We start from the raw sequence: 17,164 nt of genomic DNA, 5'->3' as shown, positions 1-17,164 counted from the left end.
ATCCTCATAGCGCTCATTACCCCATCATCCGTAGCTTAAACAACCATCCAACATATCGAAAACGAATCCATCTGCGCCAGTATTTTGGGGTCTCTTAGTTGCGAAAGTGTCCAGCTGGCACCTAATACTACTAACGCAGCGGAGGGCCCGAACGCCCGAGTGTCAAGGAATCATGGAAAATGGCAAGAAATTGAAATTTTGATTGTTCTCTCTCTCTCTCCGTTGGATCTCTGATTCCTCGATTCCTCGCCCGAACGGTGGACTTGTGGAGGTTACGCTAAGCAGTAACAATGTTAACACACCGTGAGCGCACCGTGGCCGATACTAATTAATCGTAACCTCATAGATGTAGCACCTGGGCTGTGCTGGATTCTACCGATCTTCTCTAATCCGGCTCTCTCGGCAACCCTTTTACAGTCCCTCCTGCTTGGCCGCAATCTCGAAGAAGCAACACCCAAAAAGGACAGCTCGCTCCTGCCTGAAACAGCACCGACAGCTCAGGATGCGGGTCAACAGCAGAAAAGTCCCAAAGGCAACTACCTCAGCGCGGTGGCGCGTGAAATATTTCTCCTACCACTGGAGCCGGAATCGGAAATGAGGTCCCTGTTGAGCTCGTCATCCGAGCAGAGTGTCACCTCGCCCCGGCAGGACTTCGACAGCCTCACGTACAGTGAAGACTCGGACGTGACACGTATTTACGATCTGACGACGGGCGAGGCAAAAGTAATCCGCTCCGGAGTCGTACAGGCACTCCCCCGGGACCCGGGCCCCCCGGAACCGGAGGGTAGTGAAGAGGGCGATACCATTCTTAGGATACTGCCTCAACAGCAACCGGCCCCTAGTCAAACACCGGACACCGACTCCCAAACGGCACCACGGGATCCCCCACCACAGGAAGAGAGAACGTTCCTTCGGCCAGTCCAGATGGTGGTGAAACCCCTATCACCGGAAACGATCAAGTTCTTCGCCCCCAAGCGGAAGCTCAGCTTCACCGGTAGCAACAACAACCTGCCGGCGAGTGCAACCGAGAGTGCACCGAACGCGATGCACTCGTCACTGCACATCGAATTTCCCGCCTCACGGACCCCGTGCGGAAGTGAGTTCTCCATCATCGAAAAGGACGTGATTGACGTGCTGCCGTCGGTGAAGGAACTGGCCAAGTGCTACAGCGGAAGTACGAGCGACGTGTCGTCACTACCGCCTAAACCTCTGTACAAGCCTCGAGTGAGTATGGCCGCCCGCGAGAGGCGGAAACTACTTCTAGTTTTTTAGTGGCGAAAGTGGCTGACGGAACGGTGGCAAGTTGGAGTTCGGAAGGGTCGGACCTCTCGACCACCATTGCCCATCGTTCGTTTGAAGCGTAGCTGTGTGAGGGTTCTGATGTTCTTATCTTCTCTCTTTCTAAATCCCCATTTTTGATTTGTCACGTGGTTGATTTCATTTTATGATATTGATGATGATGATGATGATGATGATGTGTGATGGCATAGATCAAACTTAGAAAGGTAATGTACAGTCTCACTGGAAAGCAGTGCTTTCGTCTAACCACTTTCATGTCTATGTGTACCACCTCATGCGTGTTTGAATGTGCTCACGTAACAACTCATCGTCCAGCACATGGCCAGAGCCACCGATCGAACCGGAAACAAATCTGGCATTTCATTGACCATTGTAAATAACCCGAGGCTAGTCTCGAGCCGGCTCATTCCGCACACTGATACAAGGCACGCATGCAATGCAGCACTACAAACAGAACACACGATCCAACACGATCTTCAAACAGAGAGCCCCTCATTGTAACTCACTGCCCACCAACTGTAGTGTAGAAGCATGATTTGTTGTCACTGCCGGTGCTTCCCAATGTTCGATGCTGACCGATATGTTCCTTCCCCTGCGTAGGACTTTCTGCGCCAGTCTTCGGATATGCTGAGCGAAGAGACCGTCACGATCGACGAGATGACGGGTATGCCGTGCACGAAAGGCCAGCGACAGTACTGCAGCACCAGCAGCATAGCGGTTCGGGATGAGATCCGCGAGATTCGCAAGATCAACCTGGAAGCGTACCGGCAGTCGACCTACTACCCGATGGCACCCGGCCACAGCATAACGGCCCGCAGCCTCTCCAAGCAGATCCGTGAGCATAAGTACGTCGTCGATCGGTTGAACGCGAGCGGGCCGTACCTCCGGCAGTAGCGCTAGCACTAACGTAACCTTAGTCCGGTGATCCCCGTAGTACTCCTCTGTATGTTGCACGTGTTCCGTAGTTGTTATGCTTGTAGCTGTAGCGATACGTAGCGATAGGAGAACCTTCGCAGAATGAGAACTGATCGGATCGATCATCCCACTACCGTTTCCGTTTGTTTGCCAACAGGACTAACGTTACCGATGACCACAAGGTGGGCCAGCAGGAGGAGGTGGTGGAACCGACCGGTAACGATGGTGACAATGGCCACACATCGCCGGAGCGGCCCAGCAGTCCCGTTCTTCTGCCGGGCCATCTCAAGAGTAGTATTGAGTTTTTCGAGAGCCTCAAGAACAACCAGTGAACCCGATGGACCGGAACCGTACCGGCGTACCGGCAGTGCAGGAAAAGAGGGAAAGCAAAAGCGAGCGAGAAGAAGTCGTTGTGCCATTTTAGTGTGAAGTGCGTGTCCCCAAATTGCAACCAAATTGCAGGCATCATTCATAGTCATTATTTTCAAACCACCCTTTCCGCCCGGTGGTGATCACGTGACCATCACCCAACGGATTAACTTATTTTTTCAGCATCGCTTAAGGTTTGACGTCATTCTTTCTACACGTCGAGATTACTCATTTATAGTCCACCGGCCGGCCGTAACGGCGGTCCGCCCGTCTTACGGTTTGCTTTGGCTCATTATGCTTTACGTTTCCTCATCCCATTTTATTTCGCTTCGTAGAAATGCTTCGTAGTTTTCATTCAGTGACTCCGGTCACTTCTACTACTGAGAAATAAAGAAGAAATTATGGATTTGATGGAATAATTCGGGGCGTTTCGTCAATCTACATCCGAATACTGCTCGTAAGGCGACTGTTTATTGAGAAAACAAAACGAAATGATTGATTCTTTCACAACTTGATTGAATACTGAACTAAGTGAACCATCATTACTGATTGAGACGAACGTTGAATTTGGAATACTGTTTCTGTTCTATCCGGGCGGCGAATGTCCTCAGTGTTCTAGCCTCGGTTCCGATTCAGTCGTTGCATGAAGCAGGCACGGAACGAATTCAGTCGCACGTCGATTTCACCTTCCTCGAGCTAAAAGGAATGTCGTCATTTGACCAGTGACTTGAGTGTGGCTTAAATACGGGGGGTATACCTCATCGAATTTATAAATCTCCTGATAGCAAGTCGGTGAAACACACTCCCGGACGCACCTCGTTCGCTCGATTCCATCGTATCCGGCACACCGTTGGCTCTGGTCGCAGGCCGATTCAAACTCCCGGAAGGTGATTTCCTACAGAAATGGGGGGCAAACGAGGTTGCTACCTTTCCTAAAAGAATCGATTGACCTCTCTTACGTTCTTGCTGGTTTCCTTATAATCATACTCCGGAAATTGGAACACAACTTTATCGGCGCACGTGGTCGCCACCAGTGAGCCGACGGCGAGAACACACAGAACACTGGCTGGCGACAGCATTTTGGCAAGATTTTAGCGAACTAGGAACTTTGTCCAAATCAAAAACCGAGGCTTCGAGTTTAATACTGTTCCGGCAGAGGTTTACGTTTGTTGTGTTCCGCTCCGAGTGCAACGACTCACCGGCGAAAGGCGAAAACAGCACATGCGCAGTTACCGATACAAGTGCCTCATTTAAATTCGAATAAGTAAATAGTCAATTATTGTATCGCCTGAAGGTTGTATCTCCTGAAGGTTGTTGTATTATATCGCCTGAATGAATGAAGTTAAAAAATTGGGAATATCAAATAATTGCAAAGGAAAAGACTATGGAGGACTGATGGAGGCGCCCCATAATTGAACAGTGTTGAATTGCTACGAATAGATTTTAAGTAATGACCCAGGACCAACTAGGAAAAAATAAGGCAACTTAAAGATCCATTAAAAAGCTTTAAAAGAACCACAAAACATATTTTCTGAACGTTTATTTGAAGATTCTCAAGCCAGTTAGCTGCTAACCACTGGGACGCTTTCAACGCTGACCACAACCACTGGGCACTACGGCTGCCAAACAACTGACAGCTCATTTGGTGCCGGTGGAGAAAGATTTCCAAAACATTGTATAATCGACCGGATAGAGGATTTGTTGATGGTGATTAAAAATGTTCTACCATCGGCATATGCAAGGTACACGAATTTTGGTTTAGGTTTTGCTGTCCTCTAGCATTAATTCTTCTGTTCCTGCTCCAACAGGGGTTGCTTCGCTGGCTCGTAGCTTCAGCCGAATCACGCTCACCGTGGAACGATCACCGAATGCTGTTTTGCCATTAGTCGCCACTCCGAATGGATCAAATGTCTCGGAACGGTTTGCGGTACCTAAACTACCATCGCAACAGCTACGGCCACCTGCGATGGGAGGACTCAAAATTGCCAACAACATACGGCGCAATCCGTTGGTGCCACTGAAAGAAATCATCGACATTCCGCTGGTTTCGCGGATCATAGAAAACCCTATACCACGGCCGGGCACAGGCGAACCGATCGGCGATAATTTGAACACTGTCCCGACACTCGACCTCCCCACGGGAATCGTGCAGCAGGACGACCGTGGAAAGCAGGCCGCTCGTCTTATCGTAATCCGGAGGCGTAAAATGCGCAAGCATAAGCTAAAGAAGCTCCGCAAGCGAATGAAGTTCGAGTGGCTGAAGGTAAGCGCTGATTGAAACCGGCGGTGCAGTGCAACGGAACGGAGCTAAGATGCTTTAAAATCCCCGTAGGTTCGTCAAAGACGGGAACTGAGGAAAGAGAAACTGTTCCAGGCGGAGCTGATCAACCAAATAAAGGAGGCAGAAAAGTTTTCGGCCGAAGCGTACGTGGCCGAGAAGCTGCGCCTGGCAAAGACCACCCCGCTGCCACGGTTCTGGAAGGGAAGGCGATTGCCAGAGTTCCTCATCAAGCAAAAGTTGGGCATTGAGTAGTGTGTATCCGTTTTATGAAATACAGTGAGATCGAAACCGTAATGCAAACGGCCCCTTTTTTTAAATGTCCACTAGATTTTACAGAATCCGCGGCCTCACGAAAACCAGACCACGGTCCTGGCATATCCAAATTCCATTCCCAAACTCCGCGATATAAACGATATCGGATATCGAATGTCAAACGGCGGATATCGTAACGAATGGTAAACAACGCCAGATGTTGAGCGCGCGCATTTCGGCGTTGATCGGTGTCGTGTGTCGTGGCGGTCAGAAAAACTCTTTCATCGTGCGTAAATTGTCCTCCAAAATGTTGCAACCGGCCGAATCGGGCGAGTTGATCGTGAAGAACGCACGGTACGTGAAAGTCAATGACGGTGCGATCGAAAAGCTAGCCGATCGCATTATCCAGGGCATCCGGGAGAAAGAGATCAGCGTGGACAATTTCTCCCAGCATCAGCACCACCCGACGGCGAAGGATCCGAAGGCGGTCGATTGGATATTCCTGATCGATACGCTCAACTTTTGCTTCTGGACACCGGGCAAGGTTGCTACCAAGTGGACGGTCGAAGGCGAAACGGGCTACTTTGCGCTCTGTGCCGCTATTAATCGGGCCATGCGCGAGGACATCGACGTGACGAATCCGGCTTTCTACTCCACGATCACGATCGAGCAGCTCGAGCGGATCCTACGGTCCGACAACGCCACCACGAAGGTACCACTCCTGGAGGAGCGTGTCCGCTGTCTCCATGAAGTCGGCCACGTGCTACTGGAGCGGTACGGGGGAAAGTTTGAAAACCTAGTTCGATCGTGCAACGGTTCCGCCGTGGCACTCTTACAGCGCATCGTGTCCGATTTTCCCTGCTTCCGTGATGAGGCCACCCTGGAGCTCGGTGACGGGCCGGAAGTCAGCAAGACACGTGTTTCGATTTACAAACGCGCCCAAATTTTGGTGGGCGATCTGTGGTCCTGCTTCCGCGGTGAAGGATTGGGCCGCTTCAAAGATATTGACGCCATCACGATGTTTGCCGACTATCGAGTTCCTCAAGTTTTGATCCACTTCGGGACCCTCTCCTACGACGAGCGATTGATGGCGGTGCTGCAAGAAGACACACTTTTGGAAAACGGCTGCCGAGAGGAGGTCGAAATACGGGGCGCATCGATTTACATCGTCGAGCAGCTGAAGGCGTTGGTGCGAGAGAAACTGATCGGACATCACTTGGACATTGCACCGAGCTGCGTCAACGCCATCCTGTTGGACCACTTCCTGTGGGACTATCGCCGGAAGCACGCCAAGGAACTGGAACACATTCCGTTCCACAAAACCATTAGCGTTTACTACTAACGAAACGATGATGGCAGCATGGCCACAGCGTCAAATCTCGCTCTCTCTGTCGAAAGTCAATAAAATTGGCCAACTGGAAGTACTAAAAACGGTTTCTTTCACTTCTACTCTACAAGAATATAAAACGATTCGAAATACTTTGCTTCGCTTGGAATGTTCCTATCATCATCATTCGTCATTAGCGGCCACCATCGATCGGTATTATTTGTATCTGTTCCATCAATACAACTCCACACGTCTGCGAGTTGCTTCCTTGCGTGAGGCATCTGGGTTCCTCTCTAGATTTTCCACCGGGAACTACGGTTTATTTACACGAAAAAAACATAACATAGGACTGTGTAGCACGATTCTTTCCGAAACTTTTGGACAGGCGCTCTCAATGGTGCGCTTCTTACACGAATAATTATGCTGATTTGGAATAGCGACCACCGTGTGCAGTTTACCTCTCTCTCCGTACACTAAATAGAATGTTTGCACACAGACAAGTAACAAATTAGTGCGTAACGATGAATGTCCCCTCAGTGCGCTGAAGAACTGCAGGGGAACACTTATATGAATCCGATCATCATCATCACTTAACGGTGTTTGATAAACTTTTCTTACACTATACATCAACTATTTATGCCCAACGGTGGTAGTGACCGTGTTGGTTCGGGTACGCCCGGTGGATCAACGATTTGTAACGGAAATAATAAGGTGGCCATCCTCACTCTCCCCGAAAAGAATTGACAAACACACGTTTCTCCGTACGGTAAATATGATAATCTGATGTTGCAGCTGATTGGGAAGGATGAATGAATGTTGCCGACGCGTTAATACGGATTAGGGTTTCGATTGTAAGCACACGCTCAACGGACAATCGGAAGCGAACTTGAGGACGAACGGATACGACGGATCGTCGCGATGTTAGTGTCCGCCGTCCGCACCAAACCAGCCAACGATAAGGGTCATTTTGCTTCCGATTGCTTCCGTCTCCTGCGTATGTACGGTGTTCTGATGTTTGTGCCGCCCGGTGGCCAGGTGTTTCTTTTCTACTACCATCTTAAGCTTGATGTCACATCAAAAAAGCAAAACAAATAATGCTAAAATGATTAACGAAACATTAGGTTGCGGTACCCGCATTAATTAATAAAACTCATCGATCTAAGTATTCAACAATTTAACACACCAGCCATGATCGATCGATCGCCCTTGGGAGCAATGGGAAGGAGGTGTGATTGCCAAAAGAGGTTTTCTGCGTAATACATGGCCAATGGCGTAACAAAAAAAAAAACGGAGTACTAAAATCATTTGACCCCGATTATTGCGCGAACTCATAAAGTTGGATAGCTTTACGGGATGGTGGTTTTTTTGCGCTCTACGGTGCTGGAAATCTGACTCTTATTGGTTGGCAGCTTCCCGTGGCAGTCCAGCATTCCGTACCGAACGACTAGCGTTTGCCGTGTTCCGCCGCTGTTCATTCGACACGCCTAAAAGTACGCACTTGCGGCCGCGCTCACCTTAAACCTTCGTATCGACCATGTCGATGTTCAGTTTGTAGTACACGTAGGGAAAGTATTCCGATTGTCCAAAGCCCAGTCCAGGAATGTCGACATTCTGTAATACCGGAGAGAAGGTGAGTGTAGCACGGCGAACACAAACGGCCGCGTACGATTCTATACGTACGTCAGCATTTCCACCCGAGGATCCTGCCGAACCGTCCAGATGGCCGTATAGCTGCTGCAGTACGTCCCGCAGACGCTTTGTGCTCTTCTTGTTCGGATGGATGAGGATGGCTTGGAAATTTACCGGCAAACCGTATCTGAAGCGGAGAATCGGGAGTAACAAACGGAACCGTTTGACCGAAAACACCAACCCTTACCTCAGCACCGACTCGACGAAAACCCTCAGCGCTTTCACGTGAACCCAGGCACAGAAGCACTCGCTAAAGTTGACCTTCAGCCATCTAACCAGTGTACCCTAAATCGATACATAGTTTAATAGCTTCGTGAGTAACCATTGCAGATGCTCCGTTCGATGGGTACTTACATACTGCTTCTTCTTATCGGTGACCAACTTGGTGATTTCGTTCTTGCCGGCCGCCAACTCCTCCTCGTTGTACACGAACTCACGCACGACAAACTTGCGCTCACGGGCATGTAGTTTGAACTCATCGACCACCTTCTTGAACAGCGTCACCGAGCACAGCGCGTAGTCAGGATCCTGAGTGATCGTCTGCGACGAGCGCGGCACGATCATGTCGGTGATCTTCTCATAGTGCGCGTTCCAATCGTGCATGTTGGCCCTAAGGAACGCCAGTGGAACGTTAAACCGGCCCTGTCTGTTTACCACGACCTCATCCCACTTACTTCGGAACGATCACCAGCAGCGTGGTCAAGTACTCCGAATCGAGAATGAAGTGTTCCTTCTTCACAAGATCGGCCAAGTTACGCGTCAGCAGGCTACCACTGAAAGCGAGAGGAAGGGCATATTGATTTGTACCATTGTGTGGCCTATTTTCCATTGTCACTCGTCTACTTACGACTGCTTCTTCTCCAGGTTCTGAAGATTGCCCTTCAGATTGTTGTACGCGGCTGATTTCGTCTTAAGATCGGAATCAATTTGTCCCACTTGTTTGGAGATGATGTCCGCAATGTTGCGGAGTGATTGCTTCGTCGGGTACTTGGCCAGATCCCACTGGAAGCGGACGATGTAGGACGTCAGGTCGGCTGTAGGGGCGGAACACATCCAGAGCGGCGAATGAAAGACAAAGAAAGCATTCAGTTAGTGCTTCGGTGGGCAGGCAGTGTTTGCAATTCTGTGAGTGCTTCTTTTTAAACCCGCAGAAAATTTAAAAACATAATACCAAAATGAACCGACAATATAAACAATATTGTACATTAAACAGTGTGTGCTGTTTGATGCTTCGAGTACTGGTTCTTCTTCTCGGGGTCACTCAAACGGTCCATATCTCTACTAAATATACAGAACAACGAAGCGGCAACGTTTTGAGCAAAAACAGCATAAAAGCGAGGGACAAACGAGACGCACGAAATAAGTGCTTGCACCGACATATCACTAGAATAGAGAAGAGAAGCTTGGGCCGTTTTACGCACAGTCATTAAACGTAATCAAATCGTTCAATTGTGTTCGACTTTCAACTGCTACACTAAAAACAGGACAAGAGCAAAACCAGGATATCAAGAGTGGGCTCTAAACATTTCGATGCTTTTGGATGCCTTGGGAGAAGGATTTTGAATAAAACTGGCACACAAAGGGAAGGTGTAGAACGAGAACAAGGGGAAACTCATGCAAATAAAAGAAAAAGTGAAGGGACTAGAACTTGAACAAATTAATGAGCTAGTTCCATGTTTATCACGAGTGTGGGCTCAAGTGTACCGGTGTGTGTAAGTGTTTGTAGTTCTGTGAAAATGGAAAAATTAAATATACACTCAAAACACAATATTGCTGCAGTGATGATCCTGAGACGATTAACAACTGGAAAAACGCATAAGAAAAAGAGAAAACGGGTGAAATAGCAGAGATAGAGTGGAGGAACTACGGCGGACACAAGACGCGGGCACACCAGTGCGTGCAACTGAACGGAAGAAGGTTCTGTCCGGAAACGCTGGAACATTGTGCAACATGAAAAAAAAACTATGCTTCGACGGGACACACAGAGTACAGGGGATCGGTGTACTGGAGGGTAGCGGACAGCGTGAACCGATTAAGAATCGAAACTAAAGAACAACACAGCGCGCGACTACGGAAATTGTGACAGCGTGTGTGAGTGTGCGTGTTCTTTGGCCAAACAAAAGACAAAGGACTCCCAGGTGTTCCTGACCTGGATTGATGGCCGACGGTTGCGGTGGATGTGATGAGTGTTGCCGGGCTGGCCAGCTGTTGGCGCCCACGGACGAAGGTAATGCCAAAGGATGCAACCCATTCCGTGCCGCCGCTGTTCCACCGTAAACTTCATCCGCTTCCGCCTCGTCCTGATCGGAACTGAGCGAATGATCGTGTCGACGGCCGGTACCACGCAACCCACCACCACAGCAGCTGGTGACGGGGGAGCCAGTGGCAAAGTGGTGTCCGTGGTCACCAACGCAGTCATCGCCGCTGCCACCGGAGAGGTGGCTGGACGAGCGACTCCTGGCGGCAGGGTGCGCGAGCAAACGAACAAGGAAGGCATACAAGAATCGAAAGAAGGAAGTGACTCTTTCTGCACAATAACGGTGCGTTCGCACTCGTGTGACTCATTATGCAGCACAAATAACGATCAACGGTTAGGACACGGACGGAGTGGTACGATCACCAAACACAGGGCACACTGGGGACATTTTGTAATCCTTAAATTGAATCAAACTGGATGCAAGTGGGTCCTTCTCAAGACAATTGGCAACACGAAAAAACATAAAGCCACGGTACGCCGATTCGATGAAATGATCGTGTCGTGATGGAATGTGGACTACGTTATGATCTTACTAGCGACAAGTAAATGCAACATGGCCATGAGGTAGATTTTGTAGGCAGTGATCCATTTGAAACCCAAACTAAAAGGCAGACCGATTGAATTCAACTTTTTAATTTGGACCTCAACACTTAGGACCCAGTCGGTTGGACACGGAAGAACGCGAACGAACTGAACACAAACACTAACTAACATCAACTAACAAGACTGCGGACATCGAGAGTGTTTCACGGAACGGGTGCCAAACAAATCAGGATTGGGTACCTGGACTTATGCGAGTGTTTGCGCCTATGAAACCATCGCCATTCAAATCCGGACCCCTGCTCGTGGTCCGTTTCTGGCGCACTGTGACCACCGACGAGGTCGGGCGATCTCGGGCTCGGCAGCCCGCTGTGTGGTTCCAGCTGATTGGTGCTGCTTCGGTTGCCATTACGAGCCCGGCGAGATGGTGCCTTTTTGCGTGAGCCACGTGATTTGCTTTTGCCACCATGGTGGCCACCCGACATGCTTGGAGAGGATGGTGCTGATGGAATCGGACACGAGCAAACCGTGGCCCGTTCTAGGAAACATGCGGATGACGAGGAGTTCGTAAGACTTCCGTGCCGCGAAGAACCTGAGGTTCCATCATCGTTACTGTGTCTTCCGGAGACCGCTTCTGCGCGGTACACAGGGTCCGTTAGCGAAAGTCTACCCATTTCCTCCCGGGACGACGAGTACTTATTGTCATCGGTCGATGTAGCTGATTCTGGCGGAGTTGACGGTGGCGATATGCCTTCCGGTGTGTCTGGGATACCTTACCGTAACGACCGGTGGTCAATTGCAAAATATTCAACGTGTTCATTCGTGTGTGCGGCAGTTCGTGAGTTGGTGAATGTAGTGAAGCAGTGGGCAATGTACTCTTTTTGGTGAGCAATGTACGCGTGTCAAGGTGTTCAGAGAAGACAGGAGAGGGATGCTCGAAAACTGATAAACAAACACCACGCTACCTCAAATCAATCAGAAATACGCTCAGTATTTTCCAAATTTCACTAGTCTTACCGATAATGAACGAAAGCAAAATGTGAAACATAAAACAGCCTTTCAAAGGGCGAAACGAAATAGAAGTTTTGCAATTACTTCATCCTGACTAGAAAAGAGGTGCAGCGTAGCAATTATGAAAGAGGGTGCTCTTGGGAACGACAATTGATCGGTTGATTAGTTTAGGCGTTCTGCGCACTTCTACATGCTTGCCGGAGGTGGCCACAAAACAAATCGGTTTGCGAATACTTTTGCAGCGTTCAGAGAAGTACGAAACAAGAAAGTGACCGACGATCGGTTGGCGATCGCCACACGCTTCTACTCACTGTTGTTGGCGACCAAATTCTCGAACAGCTTATCGCGCTGATCCTCCAGCACGTCGCCAAGATAGTTTGCGATCTTGCGCGTCGTCTGCTCGACGAACCCATCGAGCTTTCCGAGGTCGTCCGACAAGCCAACCAGCTGATCCAAGGTTCCGACCTGGAACGAAGCAAATCGATCAACCAAACCGAGCAACCTTCGGGAGTCGCGTGCGCCATACCTTAAGATCCGGAATGTGAAACTTGTAGTTTTCACACAGATTATTGGTCCTGGTGGCCTGGTTCATGGTATCAAAGGTTTGCTGACATGTTTTGTCACCCGGTGCCGATATCAGCCAGTACTCGGACATTGTGGGCGCTTAAGTTGATTGGGCTCTGCAAAGAAACGAACGAAGCGCCAATTACTTGAATGTTCCCATCGCAGATGTCCAGGTCACGCTAAACAATGCTGGCGCCTTGGATTGTTATGAATCGCTCCCGCCGTAATCGAATCGAAAATCAATAACACGCCGCCCATGGTCGCCCAGTCGTCGATGTGTCATCACCATCGGTCACATCCTTCCTGCGTGGGTCCTGTCGGTGAGGACGCTTTTTACGCTTCTTTTTGTGCTTCACTTATGCAATGTTCTGCGCCTCCGATTGTTTGGTTCTATTCGCCACAAGGCACGAGACCGTTGCACCCGGTTTCGCCGGGCGAGTGAAAGAGAGAGCGAGCGATGGGAGCGAAAAATGGTCAGCTGTTTTGATGTGGTATCACATGACATCCCTCTTTTCCACCGCGAAGTAAAGCACAGGAAAGCCAGAATATTTGCCAATGCGTGTGTTTCCGTTACTGGCGAAACCATTCCGACCACCTAAACTTACTTGCCGAACGTGTTCTTAAACCATTCACGAGAAGTTTACATCTTGTTTCGCTATCGGTCGTTATCGATTTTCACCGTTCTTTGGCCGACTCTCGGATGCACGCGATTTCGTTTTGGTTGCCTTCCACTTTTCTTAACGCTTTTCCATACAGTAGATTTTCACTGCGGCACGCCCGAATCTATGTGATTAGGTTTTCCATCTCAGGGTCCCTCTTTTCGTATAACCATCGTAGTTTCTTTAAAAAGTATGTAACTTGTTTGCCATCGCCTACTGCACACTCACCTTGTGGAATCTGAAACCGATGCACTTCTGCTGCACAAACTAGTGCCGTAGGCAGCGAAACGATCGTAGTGACCCACGGAAAACGCGGCGGTTGCAAAAATTCCCACAAAACGCGGACACGGGATACGCAATCGTCCTATCAGGCAGCAGCTCGCAGGCAGAACCGAAGGCAGCAGATCTTCTCCACCATTACAAAATATTCACGTGATTACTTTCGGTGCGGAGCGGATTTGCTCTTTGCTCGCGCATCGCACAGAAACGTCAGCTGTCAAATGAGAGCCCCTCTCGCTCTCGGCAGTGCGAAACGCTTACACTACCCGTCTCTTTTGCACTGTTTATATTTGGGTACCGTCAACGTTGCTGGCTTGAAATGGATGCAGACGTAAGTTACTATCTTGTCACTAAATTTGAATGCTCAGAAAACCGTTAAACAATAGGGTGGTACTTGCACACTCCAAAGCACGTCATTTTATAATCGTAAACTGTGATTTCTCTTTGATTCACGAGAAGTTTAAAATTAACTTGACTGCCCTTCCGGTCAAGCTTATTAGGTCAAGTTAATAAAGTTCGTTGACGAAACGAGCGTGCATTACGTGTTCCGAGTTCTATCCGAGTTTTCCGAATTTTATCTTATCTGAGTTCTGTTTTAGTTTCGATCTTGTTAACAGTTGCGGTGTTATCGCGAGGCAGAATCGATTACGCTTCCGATCGGAGGATTGGTGATTCCCGAAATGAATTTGCACTGGTATGTAGCAAACCAGCCGATAATTAACTTAATTACTTCCACGAACAGTGCAGACTTTTTGTGCCTTGATTGACCACAACCGACCGATGGCGAGAGGAAAAACAAGGTCGAAGATAATGAGCTTTCAATCCGATACGCATTCTAAAACAGGAGGCAAAAACGGTGATCTTTTAGCACATCTTCGTTTAATGATCAAGGTTGGGTGTAAAACTTCTCCCTGCTAAGAAAGTATTACCTACGCACCGGATAAGTTGATAATCTTAGGCAGTTCACAATCGTGTATTCGTTACACAATCCTCGGCTTCAAAGGTTCCCTTTGAAGGCCACACGTGAAGTGCACCGCTAACTGGAGCACCAACCAAATTTGGGTCATCAAAATACCGAACACTTCAAAAGGGGAGTACTAAGTTCTTTCGCTCCGGACTCCTGCTGGGCGTTTTATGGTCTTGAGTGGTAAAGTCAACAGCTGGACATGGTTGATAAAGACAGAAAACTATCTTACTGGGTTAGATTAAGGCGTAGGTTCGTTGTTGGTATAAAATGCAACCAAACGGCAGCCAGGAATGCCAGTACCGTTGTGGGTTGTTTCTCTGAATTCTACACGTTGATGCTCTACGGCCAGTATGGTTTACGCTTGGTTTCGGTGCTTGCTGTTGGGTGTTTTGGTCGGTAGTTTTACTGTGATGATTCGTGGGCTCGATAATGGCCTTGCCCCGCGACCACCGATGGGATGGATGAGCTGGGAACGGTACCGGTGCATTACGGATTGCAAAAAGTATCCGGACGAGTGCATCAGTGAACGACTCTTCAAAAGGGTGGCCGATCTCATGGTATCGGAAGGATACCTTGACGCTGGCTACGAGTACGTTAATATTGATGACTGCTGGATGGAAAACGAACGAGACGAGAACGGGGTGCTGCAACCCGACCGGGAGCGTTTTCCGAATGGCATCAAGCACCTTGCCGATTATGTGAGCACAGAGTGCACCATTTGTGCATCAGGAGAATCAAAGAGATTTTGTCCTCTTTGTAACAGATTCATGCGCTTGGTCTAAAATTTGGCATTTATCAAGACATCGGAACAAAGACCTGCGCCGGCTATCCGGGAATGGTGGGTTACTTCGAGCTCGACGCACAAACGTTCGCCGATTGGGGCGTAGACTTTATTAAAATAGACGGTTGTTTTGCGGACGTTGAGCTAATGGTTGATGGTAAGGAAAAAAATAAGCCTTTGTTGCCAGCCGGTAAATCGGATCGGTTTCTCTTTTACAGACTACATAAAGTTTGGTGAGTATATGAACAAAACGGGACGACCCATACTGTACTCATGCTCGTGGCCAGCTTATCAGGAATATAACGGAATCATTGTAAGTATTACAGCATGTAAGCAGGTAATCAATTTACATTCCCCTTTTATCGTCGCAACAGCCCGACTACGAGCAGCTCAAGGAAACGTGTAACATGTGGCGCAACTGGGGTGATATCGAGGATTCGCACCAGTCCGTGGAGGAGATCACGAAATATTTTTCTGATCACCAAAGCAGAATCGTACCACACTCTGGACCCGGCCATTGGAACGATCCGGATACGGTGAGGTCAATGTTCTAATTGGTATGCAAACAAAGCCATTGAAAGTGATTCTCCGGCAGCTGGTTTTGGGCAACTATGGCCTGAGCTACGCACAAAGCAAATCTCAACTCGCCGTGTGGACCGTACTTGCTGCACCGTTCCTCATATCGAACGACCTATCTCGTGTCACACCGGAGATCAGGGAACTGCTGCTGAACAAAGCCATCATTGCGGCGAACCAAGACCCTCTCGGGCGGCAGGGACGGCTTGTGAAGACGGTCAACAAAATAGAGGTGAAGCACCGAAACTGTTGAAAGCGAAGCGCTCGATCGATTCTAACACAAACTCTCTCGTGCAGATTTGGAAACGACCGATTCTGCCGAAGATCGGATCGGAGCTGACGCAAGTCGTTGCCTTTGTGAGTCGCCGGGCCGATGGTGCTCCGTTCGCCATCAGAGTGAATCTGCGGGAAGATGTCGGCCTAAGCAACAGCACCGTCGTGAAGGGCTACAAAGTTTACGTAAGTCTCAGGCAAACTCGTACCGAGGCCTCGAAGTTCGAAGTGTACCGTTTTGTTCCATTTATCCCACAGGATCTATTCGAAACGCAAGCGAAACCAGCTTTTGTCCGTGTCAAAGATCACTTTGAAACACGCGTTGACCCTACCGGAGCAAATCTGTACCGCTTCGTGCCGATGGTTAGTACGGATTTTATCCGTTTCTCGGCCGATTTTGATGGAGAAGAGTAACGGATGGTGAGATCGAACTGGAAATAAACGTAACTGGCCGCTACGCAACGCCACGTGGATTTGCTCAATTCATTCACCAGTCCATGGCAACAACCAAGCACCAAGGTCAGGGTGAAGAACGTTTTCTATCACGCCGGAGTATGGGCCTACTCCCGACGATCGGCCCCGTTTTGCTTGTGCTTCACATTCCTCCGGGGCGTGGCGCCGTCCGCAATGCGCTACCCTCGACTTGGGGCTACCGATTCAGACTGCATAAATTAAGACATTTCTTCGCCCCACTACCTCCGTTCGGTGCCGGCCGCATAACGGTGATCGCGTGCGCTTGGTACGGCTCTCTGGAGCGGCGCACCATGGCGGGGGGCCGGGCCCTGCTTGCGCTCAATTGATGGCCCACGTCAGCCCATGCATGCCGAAGGAGGAACCTGCAATTGTTGCACATTTTCTATCGCTAATTTTGCACACCGCCAACGATCATCGTTCCGTAATGTGATCTCCGGTCGGCCGCCGGCTGGTGGAAATAAACAAAACGTAAACATGCCCGTGATGGGGAGTTACAGTTGGGTGGTGCCACACATTCTTCAGCCCATCCGGCCAACCCCCTCCGGCGGCGCAGCTACATGTGTACGACGCGACAATCTGATCCGACCCAAAACCGTGGGGTGTGTTCACATTTCCCAAAGTCCAACGTGACACACTTTTCTACGCCACTGA

The 17,164-nt window shown here is 49.3% G+C and overlaps 6 protein-coding genes across 6 annotated transcripts in view; 4 read left to right on the top strand and 2 right to left on the bottom strand.

The window, feature by feature from the left end:
- Positions 1 to 2,916, top strand: part of LOC131216006 (uncharacterized) — a 30,851-nt gene extending 27,935 nt beyond the window's left edge. Inside the window, exons 12-15 of the mRNA XM_058210401.1 lie at positions 418 to 1,224; positions 1,491 to 1,505; positions 1,900 to 2,144; positions 2,372 to 2,916. Coding sequence (XP_058066384.1) covers positions 418 to 1,224; positions 1,491 to 1,505; positions 1,900 to 2,144; positions 2,372 to 2,546 — 1,242 coding nt within the window. The 3' untranslated portion in view covers positions 2,547 to 2,916. The remainder of the gene's footprint in view (positions 1 to 417; positions 1,225 to 1,490; positions 1,506 to 1,899; positions 2,145 to 2,371) is intronic.
- Positions 2,917 to 3,056: 140 nt separating this feature from the next.
- Positions 3,057 to 3,735, bottom strand: LOC131206578 (uncharacterized). The gene is made up of 3 exons (XM_058199181.1): positions 3,543 to 3,735; positions 3,341 to 3,478; positions 3,057 to 3,279 (listed from the first exon to the last, which is right to left on the bottom strand). The coding sequence occupies exons 1-3, from the start codon at positions 3,660 to 3,662 to the stop codon at positions 3,199 to 3,201; spliced, it is 339 nt and encodes a 112-aa protein (XP_058055164.1). The 5' UTR covers positions 3,663 to 3,735; the 3' UTR covers positions 3,057 to 3,198.
- A 496-nt stretch (positions 3,736 to 4,231) lies between these two features.
- LOC131206577 (uncharacterized) lies at positions 4,232 to 5,152 on the top strand. Its single transcript, XM_058199180.1, has 3 exons — positions 4,232 to 4,325; positions 4,392 to 4,846; positions 4,916 to 5,152. The coding sequence occupies exons 1-3, from the start codon at positions 4,301 to 4,303 to the stop codon at positions 5,114 to 5,116; spliced, it is 681 nt and encodes a 226-aa protein (XP_058055163.1). The 5' UTR covers positions 4,232 to 4,300; the 3' UTR covers positions 5,117 to 5,152.
- A 222-nt stretch (positions 5,153 to 5,374) lies between these two features.
- Positions 5,375 to 6,493, top strand: LOC131216515 (queuosine 5'-phosphate N-glycosylase/hydrolase). Its single transcript, XM_058211023.1, has one exon. It carries the CDS (start codon positions 5,424 to 5,426, stop codon positions 6,456 to 6,458), a length of 1,035 nt encoding a protein of 344 aa, XP_058067006.1. The 5' UTR covers positions 5,375 to 5,423; the 3' UTR covers positions 6,459 to 6,493.
- Positions 6,494 to 6,606: 113 nt separating this feature from the next.
- Positions 6,607 to 13,596, bottom strand: LOC131205872 (V-type proton ATPase subunit C). The gene is made up of 9 exons (XM_058198161.1): positions 13,392 to 13,596; positions 12,467 to 12,620; positions 12,252 to 12,405; positions 8,980 to 9,166; positions 8,807 to 8,905; positions 8,487 to 8,742; positions 8,320 to 8,417; positions 8,124 to 8,259; positions 6,607 to 8,054 (listed from the first exon to the last, which is right to left on the bottom strand). The coding sequence occupies exons 2-9, from the start codon at positions 12,593 to 12,595 to the stop codon at positions 7,959 to 7,961; spliced, it is 1,155 nt and encodes a 384-aa protein (XP_058054144.1). The 5' UTR covers positions 12,596 to 12,620; positions 13,392 to 13,596; the 3' UTR covers positions 6,607 to 7,958.
- Positions 13,597 to 14,759: 1,163 nt separating this feature from the next.
- Positions 14,760 to 16,453, top strand: LOC131216003 (alpha-N-acetylgalactosaminidase). Its single transcript, XM_058210399.1, has 7 exons — positions 14,760 to 15,107; positions 15,173 to 15,347; positions 15,409 to 15,503; positions 15,565 to 15,726; positions 15,786 to 15,998; positions 16,064 to 16,225; positions 16,298 to 16,453. Exons 1-7 carry the CDS (start codon positions 14,760 to 14,762, stop codon positions 16,451 to 16,453), a joined length of 1,311 nt encoding a protein of 436 aa, XP_058066382.1.
- Positions 16,454 to 17,164: the final 711 nt, after the last annotated feature.

The sequence above is a fragment of the Anopheles bellator genome, chromosome 1 (assembly GCF_943735745.2).
Source record: "Anopheles bellator chromosome 1, idAnoBellAS_SP24_06.2, whole genome shotgun sequence".
In the NCBI taxonomy this organism is placed as follows: domain Eukaryota; kingdom Metazoa; phylum Arthropoda; class Insecta; order Diptera; family Culicidae; genus Anopheles; species Anopheles bellator.
The sequence above is the reverse complement of the archived record's forward strand: the minus strand, read 5'-3'. Positions and strand labels throughout refer to the sequence as shown.

Coding starts and splice junctions, on each gene's coding strand:
- LOC131206578 (XM_058199181.1), bottom strand. CDS start 3,662: ATGCTGTCGCCAGCCAGTGTTCTGTGTGTTCTCGCCGTCGGCTCACTG. Junction 3,479..3,542: donor ATAAGGAAACCAGCAAGAAC/GTAAGAGAGGTC, acceptor CCATTTCTGTAG/GAAATCACCTTCCGGGAGTT. Junction 3,280..3,340: donor AGATTTATAAATTCGATGAG/GTATACCCCCCG, acceptor CATTCCTTTTAG/CTCGAGGAAGGTGAAATCGA.
- LOC131206577 (XM_058199180.1), top strand. CDS start 4,301: ATGTTCTACCATCGGCATATGCAAG. Junction 4,326..4,391: donor CTACCATCGGCATATGCAAG/GTACACGAATTT, acceptor CTGCTCCAACAG/GGGTTGCTTCGCTGGCTCGT. Junction 4,847..4,915: donor TGAAGTTCGAGTGGCTGAAG/GTAAGCGCTGAT, acceptor AAATCCCCGTAG/GTTCGTCAAAGACGGGAACT.
- LOC131216515 (XM_058211023.1), top strand. CDS start 5,424: ATGTTGCAACCGGCCGAATCGGGCGAGTTGATCGTGAAGAACGCACGG.
- LOC131205872 (XM_058198161.1), bottom strand. CDS start 12,595: ATGTCCGAGTACTGGCTGATATCGGCACCGGGTGACAAAACATGTCAG. Junction 9,167..12,251: donor GAATTTGGTCGCCAACAACA/GTGAGTAGAAGC, acceptor CCGCCCCTACAG/CCGACCTGACGTCCTACATC. Junction 8,055..8,123: donor CCTCGGGTGGAAATGCTGAC/GTACGTATAGAA, acceptor CCGGTATTACAG/AATGTCGACATTCCTGGACT.
- LOC131216003 (XM_058210399.1), top strand. CDS start 14,760: ATGGTTTACGCTTGGTTTCGGTGCTTGCTGTTGGGTGTTTTGGTCGGT. Junction 15,727..15,785: donor ATTGGAACGATCCGGATACG/GTGAGGTCAATG, acceptor ATTCTCCGGCAG/CTGGTTTTGGGCAACTATGG. Junction 16,226..16,297: donor TGAAGGGCTACAAAGTTTAC/GTAAGTCTCAGG, acceptor TTTATCCCACAG/GATCTATTCGAAACGCAAGC.